The sequence below is a fragment of the Lytechinus pictus genome, chromosome 7, assembly GCF_037042905.1.
Source record: "Lytechinus pictus isolate F3 Inbred chromosome 7, Lp3.0, whole genome shotgun sequence".
Lineage (NCBI taxonomy): Eukaryota > Metazoa > Echinodermata > Echinoidea > Temnopleuroida > Toxopneustidae > Lytechinus > Lytechinus pictus.
In genome coordinates this window covers 30814174-30827180 of record NC_087251.1, presented here as the reverse complement: position 1 = coordinate 30827180, position 13007 = coordinate 30814174, and the positions used below count along the sequence as shown (strand labels likewise).

The following is a 13007-nucleotide window of genomic DNA, read 5'->3' as shown; positions in this document are numbered from 1 at the left end:
CCTTTGTATGTTTTCATCTAATAGAACAAGTTTTGGAATCCATACCGTGTTTGTTTATGAATATATGAGCTACCATGTGTAATGAATCCTCTTATACTCTGTAGCATTTATTACATTTCAGGAAGTGTATGCATGGTTCAAAACCAGCTAGCTAAGTTCCTTATTGGCAAGTGGGCTGCATGCAAGGCAATATGCCATTACATAGGTGAATGGTAATCACTTTGTAGACAGTTCATCAATACTCTAAATTAATGCAATGGAATTCAAAGAGTAGCTGAAGCTCATCACATGTTTGAAACCTTAATTGCATTGCCAGCGATGTGCTGGTGAAGCTATTATTCAATCAGGGAGAAATTATAATCTTTCATTTGTTTGTGGGCCCTAAGTGCACTGTCTAATGTGAGCACATCATGCAGCAGCCAAGCTCAAGTCACAAGAACGTGATAGGGTCAAGTCTGGGAAGATAAAAAGACGGATTCAGGTGTATGGCTCGATTAATGGAAAAGCCAAGAAGATGAAGAGAGAGAATGAGAGACATAGAGAGTGGAGGAGGAGGAGGCAGAGATGGAGAGAGACCAAGAGAGGTAGAAGAGGGAGGGGTTGTTATAGTGATAATTTTTAAAAGCAAGATGCATGGATGCATCAGTCTTCCTGATTAGTCAAGCTTTAGCCAAACTTTAGAAAACATTTCAGATTTTGTGAGTGTTGATGGTTTGAATTATATGATTTGGAACATATAAGAATCACCAAATATATGATATCTAATTACATGAGTATATGATTCTAACTACATTTTAATATGCAGATCATATACTAGTTCAACTGATGTTAAGAGGGGCTTTTGTCAACCTTTGGGTCCTCTTCTTAATCAGCTTTAGATATTATCATCTTCTCTGTCCACACTGACATTGGTCATTTATTGATAATGTGTATTAACACACTCATTTTCACTGTGCCTTGAGGCTTTTGCCATGCCCATTTTTATTTCATTAATATATTTATTTTGCACTTGTGCATGAAAAAGAGGTAAGTTGTATTTTGTCCAAGACATGTCTCTGACTATGAGTATTAGACTGTTTTGCTTTTCATAGGCAGTCATTTATTTTCAAATTAATTGCAGGATGAATTGCTATTCATAAGGCTTCATGAGTGTCTGAAGACAACTTAAAACAAAATCTCCAGGGTTAATTTTAATCATAATTCTGGCAATTCTCTTTATCTCTTCTTACAGAAATCCAGATAATTGTGGACTTGGCCACTTGAAAGGAGACATTTTATCAGCTACATGTCACTATGACGACGATGGCCAGAGGTCATCAGGGAATTTGGCCACAAGATATGGACAACTAGTAGTACTTGGGTATGTTCCATTCAGCTTTAACTCTTGATTTTATATAATCTTTGTAGTTTGATTTTTTTCCAGAGTTATTTATGGTAATGAATTTTATGCAACAGGCCCTCTTATTTATAAAGAAAAACATGATCTACAGATCTGTTAACAGATGGTTTGGTGTAAAAACAAAAATCCGTTCTGAAATAAAAATGAATGTGAAAATCATTGGACTTATCTGAACAGTTGATCTGTACATAATGATGAATATGTTGTTGCATTTCCGGGAAAATTTTCTGAGAGTATATTACATTATATGTTTTCGATGTGCAGTTGTAGAGACATTCTAATGCTCTGGGCCACAGCATCCTTATTTACATCTTGTACCCTTCAAAATGGCAGCTGGAGTGCTAGCGTTTTTCACGCTCTACTCCAGCTTTGCTACATCCATTATTCAGAGGGTGTCCGTAAACGCTTAACAGTCCTCGTCAATGCATAGTCGCAGCTGTAAATTAGTTTTTGCCTGCAAATGGCAACTCGAGGGGTAACGGGAGAACGGCAAATGTCAAAGACACTTAAACATGTGTGGATTGGTTTGATTGGTGAGACACCGAGGGATACCATTCTGAATTTTTCCCATTGCTCGATTGTTAGAGTGCATGTGCCCAGCATGCTCATGTGTGAGCGTGGTACGAGTCTGGGATTTAAATCGTGGGAGCATGTACAGGAATTTGATTTGACTCAGGATCTAGATTTATTCTAGTTCGTTTGAGAGTGCTATCTACATGCCTCAAAATTAGGAGAAAAAGCATTGCTAATGATGAAAAAAAAATTTTGGGAAAATTTGGTAATCATTGTAACCTAAATATATTTTAGCAATGTTTGAAGTAGATTGGATATGTAATTTTATTCTTTAGGAGTGGTATTAAAGGTTTGTAGTACTGATTTTAATGATGAACAGATGTTTTAAGGATTTTTTTGATAAATAAAAGTTTTGTTTTTTAAATGAATGATTGGAAAGGAAATCAAAGAAATTGACTGTAATTTGCTCTCTTTTTGATTGATGCAGATTTAGGCTGAATTCGAGTATGCATGCATAGTTACAGCTCATTAATATTTTGTTTCTACTCAGGGAAATTGGTCATCAAAGTTTAAATGTATATCCCATTAACAGCTATGTAGACCAAAACAAATAAAACTCACGAAAACAGGAGTGGAAACTAGAACAGGAAATGTTCATACTATTCCAATCTCTGCCTACATTTTCCTTTAACAGGAAATGTACACAATTTATTGGTTTATTTTTCTGGTAAGAAATTTAGATCTATTTGTCTGTATTGACTAGATCTTTTTAAAATCTCATATCAGTAAGGCATTGTTACTTTCTGCAAAGGGCTTGTGAAAAAACTTCTTATTAGGGCCGGATGAGCTTTAATACGCCGTGGCATGGCGTCCGTCATCCATACTCAATTTCAAAGTGCTTCTTCTTCGTCATTTCAAGTCCGATTTCAATTCTGTTTGCTTTTAGTTGGGGGATTCAAAACTTTACACAAAATTTTGAAACATTAAAATTTAAATTTGCTAATTTATTCCCCTTTTTATTGAAATTCACAAAAAAATGCTTCTTCTTTATTTGTTGACCAATTTGATTTTTTTTTCTTCCATCTGGTAGAGCTTCATGAGGTTCACCAAATTTCTACACAGAATTTCGAAATTCTGGTAGGAGAATGTTTCATGTTAATATATGCATATTTTTCAAAATTCACATAAAATGCTTCTTCTTTATTTGTTGACCGATTTTGATTTTTTTTTGTTCCATCTGAGAGCTACATGAGTTTTACCAAGGTTCTACACAGAATTTAGAAATTTTGACTAAAAAATTATTTACCAGTCTGCTGATTTTTAAGATTTTTTTTCATAAATCACAAAAATTACTTCTCTCATTTCTTCATCAATTTAAATTTTGTTTCCTCAATTTATGTCACCAATATAATTCACTACAGTGTCAACTGGGCTGAAATTTAAAATTGTGTTAAATTTTGTTGCAAGATGCCGGATGAGCATCACATCATTGATGTACTAGTTTTATGAAGAAATGATGATTGCAATTCCATTGAAATGTTTATTATAAAGTTCCTACTGTATCTTTTTATGAATAATAAGTCTCAATCACATAGGATAAATGAGAACATAAGGCTTGACTTCCTTTTTACATAAACATTTTACATATATATTTTTTGAATTCTTCATTTGTTAACCATCTATACGCGTATGAGATTCACAAATTTCTCTATTTTGTCTCTTCATAGCAATTTTGTTTTTAAATTTATTTGAAATTGAATTATTGACAAACTATGACAGATCTTTATAACAAAGGTTATTTCTTGTTCAAAATCAGTATTTGTTCAAAAGAAAAATATTGCATCATTGATGTAATGGTTCTTTTTGATGCAGGCCCACATGTACATAGTACACAAAACACTAAATTAATAGATTTACAATTAAATCCAGATCAGCTGTCGTATAGTGACAAGTCTAATGTTGAATTTAGAGTTAAACCCTAAAGATTTGAATTCAAATAGGCCTACTAATAGAGATTTAGAAGTACTGTTGTTTAGATTCAAATTTACATAAATGAGATTGGTCTCAAGGATTAGACTGGTCACTAAAAACCATGGAGCAAAGGGAGATTTATATTAAGTCCTCAAAATTTTGGGTGTAGGCCTAATGCAGTTCACACTGGCAAAATTTTGCTTTAATTCATCAGGAAATTGACAGGGCTCAGAAGATTCTTAGCGCTGCAACATCTCACCCAATTTCCTGGGCTTAGCAAGGTCCACTACATTTTAGAGCCCCTTTCATTAAAATGGGCCAAGGAGCTTCTCCTTGAATGGGCTAACCAAAATTAGTAGGCCAACCACACACGTGTGAGAGATGTGATCTATATAAAACTGGTAATTTTGTTGGTAATGCTTTTATTTGATATTTATCTTTTCAAGTATGAAATGGGATTAAACATTTCAAGTCTTTGAAGAAAGCATTCTAATGTGCAGTAATATCCACTATTGTTTATCACAAAATTCAAATTTTCTGACACTGAATTAATGAAAGAGGTTAGAATGGTCACTGCGGTAAATAAAATTTAAATGTCTTTGATTGAATACTTGTCAGAATTTGATAGAATATAGACAGGATATTAAAAGGAAAGTTACTTGATCAATAGTATAGCGAAGGGGCTATAACGTAGGAACAGCATTTTCCCAAGAAAGATGCATCATTTATTTCACCATCCATGAAATTCCCAAGTGTAACCAACATCTAGGAAACCTGGAAGGTGAAGTACCCATTCCCATTTCTGGGAAATCCCCTACCTTGTGTGTGAATTCTAGATCACAACACCATGCTGTGGTTGGTTTGGATGCTGACAGATGCATGTGTTTATCATTGACACTTCATGTAATATGAATGTGGTTCAGCAGTAGTGGTCATGCTTCTTTAGCATGTTGTATATGCATAACCATGGGAACTGTACAGGACAAGGAGGTGTACATTTCCCAAGCCAAATGTGCAGTTGTGGGGGCCTATGGGTGTTGCTCTGCATTTTTTTTTTTTTTTTTTTTGGGGGGGGGTTCAACTTTATTGCTGTGCATATATAGTGCAACCACAAGTTTCCTGAAAGTACTCCTATTTCTTTTCTCTTTTTTTACATTTTGAAAGTAGCTTATTTACATACTTATCTTTTTTGTGCTTTTATAAGAGAATTATAAGAAACCACTGTTTTACTCACCGGTAGAGCTCTTCTTAAATTCAGGCATAAAAATATCAGCATAAATTCTGCTTTAATCTGGACTCATGCAGGTGAAAATCATATGAAATGTAGATGGCAGCTAAAATAGTTGCTCTCGACCTGAACATGTGTGCTTCACCAAGCCTATATATTTTGTTAAAAATGCTCACTGAACCTGACTGAAAAGAACCTTCCCTGCACATATGTAAATTAACTCAAGTCATTCATGAAAGCAAAAGAATCTCTCACATTCTTTAACACTTCTCATTGTTACATAAGATTTACTCCTTGTCTCTTAGCAACCTGGCTGTGGAGTGAAAATTTGATGTAGCAAGTTTTGCTAAAATAAATGAATGGAATGAAATGAATGCATGACACTGTTTACATTTAATCCCTTAAACAAGGGTAAATGTAAAAACATGCCCCTTATCAAATTATTTGTTTAATGTTTAAGATACCCTAAACCAAGGCTCCACATTAACTTTTTTTGGTGGTGGCCCGTTCGGGCCACCAAAACCATCAAATAATTTTTTTTGGTGGCCCGATATTAAAGTTTGGTGACCCGCCAAAAAATATTTAAAAAAACATGAAAAATTAATAAAACAAACTTCTGAAATATCAATTCTGCAGCCACTACCACTAAAGTTACTTTCACTTCATCATCTTGTATGTAAACCTTGTTTGCTGTTATTTTACTTTGCTAATTGGTTTGTGGTAAAATATAAATTGTTTCTATCGTTGTAAAAAGAAAATGATTGAAAGAGAATAAATGAATTTTATTGTTCGCAGGTTGTGTGGACTTTTTTTATCTCCGTATAGACACACACTCATAATAATGGTAAAGTAAATAAATAGTGCATAGCAAACTCAGATAGATGTACAAAACAATGGTTTTTCATTTCTTCCTCTTTGAGTCCTGAAACCTAGATTATGCAGGCCCCAAATCCAGTTTATTTCTGTTTTCTCTTTTGCAGCATATTATAGCAGGAGAAAATCACAGAAAAATATGCTGCAAAATTAACAATGCATAAAAGGGGGAAACAAATGAAAATAATTTTCAAAAAGTATATTACAAAAAGAAAACAAAAATAATAAAAGAAATAAGTGAAATAAAACAAAAGAAAGAAAAGGAAGAAAGAAAAAACAAAGAACAGGGAAAAAAAAAGAAGAAAAAAATTAGAGAGAAAAAAAAATGAAAGAAAAATGAATAAAACAAAATTAATATAAACATGGGGAAAAGGGGAAAATTAAGAAGCCATTACGAATATTTTTTAACAGCTGTGGCAACAGTCTATTCTGACTGGAATATAATTAAAAGCCAAGCAAATAATTTTCACTTACCTTCTGGGAATGGCACATTTCTATTTTTATATCCTTTAGTTTGTATTATTTAATTTTCAGTAGAAACATATTTTTTAATCAGGCATATTCAATGGGAAGGGGTATAAATGGTTTAACCACTGTAAAAAAAAAGGAAAAAAAAAAAGAAAACGGCAAAAGTTATATCTGGAAAAAAAGTGTGAGAAAAGTCCTTCCCTAAATTTGCCAAAATGTTGGAAAAATTCACATTTCATATCAATGAAATGCCTTCCCAAAGTATTTACTTTCTCAAGAGTGGTGTAAGAAGTCATTTATAAACAAGAAAGAAAGAAACTGTCTGTTCATTTTTGGCTAGAAAAGACACAGCTTCGAAAGAAACCAAGTATCAACATACATACAAATGCACATGTGGGACTGTGATGTACTTGCCTATGTGTTTTTATGTGTATTAATTCATTTGGAAATCGGTCTTTTGTATTCAAAAGAGAGGTCATAATTCCTCTTCTTAATGCTTGCAAATAATCAGGGTACACCAAATTTTCGTAATATAGACTGTAGAATGTCATTTCATTGGTGTAAAATGTGACTTTGACTTAGATTTTCAAAGTTCTGTGGAAGATTTCTTAGCAGCAACATTTTTTATCGCAGCTCCCGGAGTCTGAATAGGCTGAGCTAGATCTAGAGCACAGCTGTATGCAGTGGCTTCATGCAAACTCACGCCAGCCGGCCGGCGCGGCTGGCTGGATAATAGCTACTATATGCTATAGCTGTAGGCCTAATATGCAAACTTTGTGTGTGTGTAGATCAACAAAAAGGGCGCATGACGAACTGGCTTGCAATTTGAACTGTAGAAAGTTGATAAATGCGTGCAAAATCGGGAGAAAAATTGCGCTTCTTTGAAAATTATTGGTTGCCCAATTCGGGCAACCAAAACTTAACATTTTATCAATAATGGTTGCCCGAAGTGAATTTCTGGTGTAGGGACAGTGATTTTCTGTTTCAAAAAATTGCCTTTTCCGTTTCAGAAAATCTCAAATTCCGTTTCAGCATGTCAGAAAACGGAAATTCCGTTTCCCCATAGACTTTGTACACACGGAAAAGTGACAATTCCGTTTACACATTTACATGCACACTCGCACTGGTCAAAATTTGTATCTGCTACTGTACCAACAACACAATAAAATCCGTTCTAATCGGATCTATGCGGGTGAATAAAATATTTTAACACACCCATTTTGCATGCATACATCCTCACCTTTCATATTATTAGCATTATTTCACGGTGAAATGATATTTCATCGATAATTTTGGGGGTTTTTGGACATCGTTATCATCAGTCAACGTCTTTTCCCAATCCGCCATCTTGGATTTTAAGACCACGATATATCGTGCTGTTACATCTTCAAACGTAGAGGGCAGCAACACACAACTGTGTACATGTAGTTGAACGATACATGTGTGCATGTGAAGCCCAACCCGGCCGGCCGGGTTGGGTACGGTGCGGGGTACGGGTACAATCGAGTGTGCTGATGTCGAGTGCAGTCACGATGTGTGAATTGTCATGATAGTAGCGAAGTGAGATCGTGTTTTCTGGTTTTTTTTGGCCATTTAATATTCTCATTTTGTTGTGATTTTGGAGTAATTTCTGTTGCTATTCTGTGTATTTTGAGGGAAAATACGTTTTCCGTGATTTTCCGTTTGAAATGCCATTTTCCGTTTCAAAAGGCCCTTTCCGTGAATTCCGTCCGTTTTCCGCGATCGCGGAAAATCACTGTCCCTACTGGTGGCCCCGGGCCACCGGGCCACCGCTAATGTCGAGACTTGCCTAAACACTGTATATATATATATATATAGATATATATAGTATATGCATGCTCTTGGGAATCATCTTGTTTTTTTGTATTTTTTTTCTTAAAAATAAAATCCCTAACTTGTTTTTCCCTAAATTTGTCACATATTGTGAGGTACTTGTAAAACTACTCGCTTTTGACCCCCCTCCCCCTTCGTCTGTGAAGCTACTACATTTGTACGTTTTCTTTTGTGGTCCTTGACAGTCATAATGAATTAGAAACAAATGCAGAGCCTCAGCTTTGCTGATTTTAATGAAATCATGGAATGTAATATACTCAACAATTTGATAGATCTAGAACTGTACTTTTGCAGATGAAATCAAAACTCCTTTGTGGGTTTTGTTGATACTTTTTTAATCACTCAAAAGTTGAAATTACATACAGTACATGTATCTTAATTAATAATATATGCAGTGTGTTTGGAAATGTTTCAAATAATGTTTTTCATCATGTATAGTTATGTCCTGTATTTTTTTAGAACATCCTTAACCTCTGTCGTAGCCATTCTTAGAATAGGTATGTTGCATTAATTTCAAAACACCTTGTGGTTGGTTGCAAGTTAAGCTTTATCAGGAATCACATCATTTATACATAGGTGCATGTAATTCATTTTTATTGTCTACTTTAAAAAATGTCCTTACCGGTACATGTACATGTACATGTATGTAGGCCTATGCCTATTCTTGAGTATATGATTGACTTGGTTAAAATCATGTGATTATTATTATCATATTGTTATTATTATTATGAATTACATTATCATTATTATATAACAGGTGACTACAATGAATTTGACAGGATAGCCCATGAAAGCTGAAAAGCTTATTTCCGATGGGGTCCTATTGTTAGTATAAAACATTAAAATAATTGCAACAACAAAAAGTATATCATTAATATATCATTATCATTAGTAGCAGCAGTATCATATGAGAGTGAATATATTTGTTATATGTGATGATAATTATTTTTCACATTAGGAAATGTGAAAATGAAATTGTGATTTGTAAATATGAGTAATTTTTAATTTGATAGGCATTGTATTTTGAATATCATGTTAAATACTAATTCTGTTATGAGTAAACATTTATCAGTAAACATTGTGATTGTAACTCTAAGTAAACACAGAATCATGTTTTGTTTGTTATTGATATATGTTATGAATACCATTCTGACTGTTTTGATTGACTTTGTAGATACAATGGAGTTCTTCCAGCCGGGAACCGAGGTAGAAGGCGGAGTACCTTTGGGCTTTTTAAGAGAGATACAGCTAATGGAGTGAAACCCGACAAACAGTATGAAATCAACGCTTCAAAACAAGGAGAGGTTCGTTAACATACCCCCCTCCCCCCCCCCCCCGTAAAAAAAGAAACACCAACACAAAATGGAAAATATATTATCTAAAAAATGAAAGAAAGATGCCCATCAAAGAAAGATCAATGGCCAGATATTGTTCCATGGAGTATGGACCAACATTTCAGAATGCTGTTTTAAACAATATAGAACTTGTTACATGTTCATGTATATCTTTCACCCTTTATTCCAGGCAAGTGATTCTACTTTGATGAATATTTTATTTCTGTACCCATATATTTAAACAATTTTAATAGCATGTAGGCCTTTAGTGCATTATGTATCCTTTGTGATCAGTAGGTCATGATATTATTACAATTAAGGGTATTGATTTGGTTTGAGGTGATGTATGTTAATAAGGGAGTAATTAGGTTTATGGTAATTCCAATAGAATGGGAATACTGATTAATGTTTGACGTCCAACAATGTTAACAGCTTGGGTGCTCTTAATACCCTTGCAACAAAAATGGGGTTATGCAAATTATGCATTTTGTTATTCAAAGCACAAGTAATTTCAGTAAACAGTGAAGATTTCATCAGTGATTTAGTGGGTTTTATTGGTAGCGAAATTGTTATCATCAACTGGAACGAGATGGATTAAAAAAAAACTTCTTCATAGCAGAACGTAAAATAAAACAGGAACGGAGTATGATTTATATTGTACTTTTAAGTAGAGTCTTTCCAGTCATGCGGGAATATACTTTTAATGTACATGTATATAATAAATATATGAAGAAACAAACATATTTTCCAACATCAGATTTTGTACAATTAGAATAGACAGGGATGTTCTCAACAATATGAAAGGTGCATAGAGTTTTGAATGACATGGCAACAACTAAAGAACTGCATACAGAACTTTTTCTAAGTGATATACTAGTATTTCATCTTTATCATCTTGATCATCTTAATTATCACTGTCACTATTGTCACCATGATCATCACCATTATTAATCATTACCATCACCATCTTCATCATTATCATCATCATTACAATCATCAGTTATCAATATCATGGTCATCATTGTTGATAACATCAAGAGGAATTTTTCATGACCAAGTAATGAGGACTGCATGAGTCAGGAAGATAATATATACATGTATAATATTGAATGGCATTTTAATCGCATATGGAATGGAGAAATGTGATTATTAAAAAAAACAAAAAAACTTTTAATTGATTTGCATGTAATACCTAATTATGACAGGGAATAGTCCACAGTCTTTCAATATGATTCACCAATCCATTTCCTTTTCCAGATGAAGAGTAATATTAAGCAAGAATCACCTGTTATCAAGAAGGTAAAGAAAGCAAGATTTCTTGGACATAGATGCAATAGGACTAACATATTAACATGTTATTGAGCCAGCATGATATATGGTTTCTTGAATCAAAGTCAAAGCAATCAAAGAAAGCATAATTTTTTGCAGCATTATGTACAAGCCTGGCTTACCATCGTTCTAACTATTAAACCCATGTACATGTAGTATGCTTCTATACACTGAAAAGTAATCATCAGGTAGTTTCTCTAGTCAAAAGATTCATTATAAATTTGAAAATAGTTTTTTTTCTTACAGGATTATGCATGCGTAAGGGCCTATCATCATAAACCTTTCTAACATTAAAGTTTTTACAATTGATAAACACCATTGTAGTTCTCTCGTAATGTCTAACATTGCTTGTTTGTCTCCATACTGAAATGCGATGGCTTTTAGCATCCTGGTTTGGATCATCAACCTGTGACCCAGACATTCACCAGTCTTGATTTCTGTGAAATGAGTACAACATACTGTACATGTAGGCATGTTCAGTGTGAAATACCACACTGGTTTATACATGTATTCTGAGAAAAGTTCTCTCACAAGTCTGAGTCAGACAAACTGACAATGAGAAACAGTTGATAGTTGATATTTTCATTTCCATTCACACTGCACTCTGTAGATGGGTAGTGATCCCTCCTGCAGAAATGAATTGAACACATATTCTATGGACAACCATTCATGCTTAGCAAATTATAGTTTTCTTCCTTTTTTTTTTTGGGGGGGGGGTTGGGTGCATGACTTGAAGTGAATATGTGCAAGAACCATTTTTCAAATGCGTCTGGTACTGCATTGCCATGGCTACGACATCAAGCAATGAAAAACAGAGGAAAATGCATAAAAATTTGCATAGCATTGGAAAGTATTTCATAGAATATTATACCTGCATAATTATAAAGCCTACATGATGATCAATTTTATAGCTGTCATGCATTAACCAGTCATCAGAGGAATGATTTCATCATAAGACTGAATTACATTCAATCACAAGGGCCGTCTGCACCAGCCCGAGTTTTCAAATTAGCGTGCTATTTCTGATCCGGCACATTATCCCGATCTGAACAATCTCGAGATCATTTGTAATGGAGACGCAATTATTGCGCTAGTTCGTAGGATTAATCTCAAGATTACAATCCAAGGTCAACTTGGGATTATTTGCAAAATAGCGCGCTATTTTACGAATTATCCTGCTAATTCGCAGGTGCAGATGCACTAGGGATTATTCATGGCATCAGACCATAATGCATCGATGCCTCGCTCTAGCAGGAATCGCTCTTCCTGCGATGGTGGAGACGGGGTTTCTTGAATCTCGAGATTAATCGCGAAGAGGGCCGATCGGGCTAAAATCTAGAGATTGAGCAAATTCGGGCTGGTGCAGCACAGCCTACAGAGCATGCACTGGCATGTTATGATCGATCATATTCACATGTGTGGTATATCATACAATTCCCTCGTCTGTCTAGACTATCTGCATCTTATACCTGTTAGTCTCTTCCTGGAAATCGGCCTACATGTCAGTCAGCACACAAACACTGTCAACAACCAAGCAAGCATGTTCACCCATCCAATCTTCCACTCATCCCTATTGTGTCCTTATATTTATAGTCATTTTGATCTATTGTGTAATACACTTCTTTTGTCTGCATCAAGGTAACCATTTAGCATTTGGTCCAGTCAGTCCCTTGGTAGGAAATATGTCTGCCCATCATCATCATCATTGTTTCAATCAAATACAGTATTCATGAGATAATTGCCGAGGAAACTTCGGAAACGACGTAATGACCAATTTTACAGGGATTATTTTATATAGAGATGTATTTGGAATACTGCATCGAGAGTGCTTCATAGCCAATCAAAACCAAGGTTTTTTATAGGGTTGCCATTGAAATTACATTTTTGTGCCCGAGTGGTAGACAACTTGTCCCCTTACAGATGTTAACCGTGATTGATCATTTTATCAATCAGCAGTGGTGATATGATCATTCACAGGTACAAAATAAAATATGGATTTATCACACATGGTGTTTGATCAACAATCATTACATAATTA

The 13007-nt window shown here is 34.5% G+C and overlaps 1 protein-coding gene across 11 annotated transcripts in view; it reads left to right on the top strand.

Annotated features, from left to right (window-relative positions):
• LOC129264574 (E3 ubiquitin-protein ligase pellino homolog 1-like) overlaps nt 1-13007 on the top strand; it is a 56134-nt gene that overhangs the window by 19855 nt on the left and 23272 nt on the right. For 4 of the 11 annotated variants that reach the window (XR_010294174.1, XR_010294176.1, XM_064102466.1 and 1 more), the window contains exons 2-4: nt 1232-1360; nt 9481-9610; nt 10898-10939. Coding sequence is in view for 6 of the 11 variants with exons in the window: in XM_064102466.1 (XP_063958536.1) it covers nt 1232-1360; nt 9481-9610; nt 10898-10939 (301 nt within the window). In the remaining 5 variants the exon portion in view is untranslated. Of the gene's footprint in view, nt 1-1231; nt 1361-7854; nt 8013-9480; nt 9611-10897; nt 10940-13007 lie in introns of those variants that run through there. The other 7 variants (XR_010294175.1, XM_064102467.1, XM_054902473.2 and 4 more) reach the window with 4 other exon arrangements.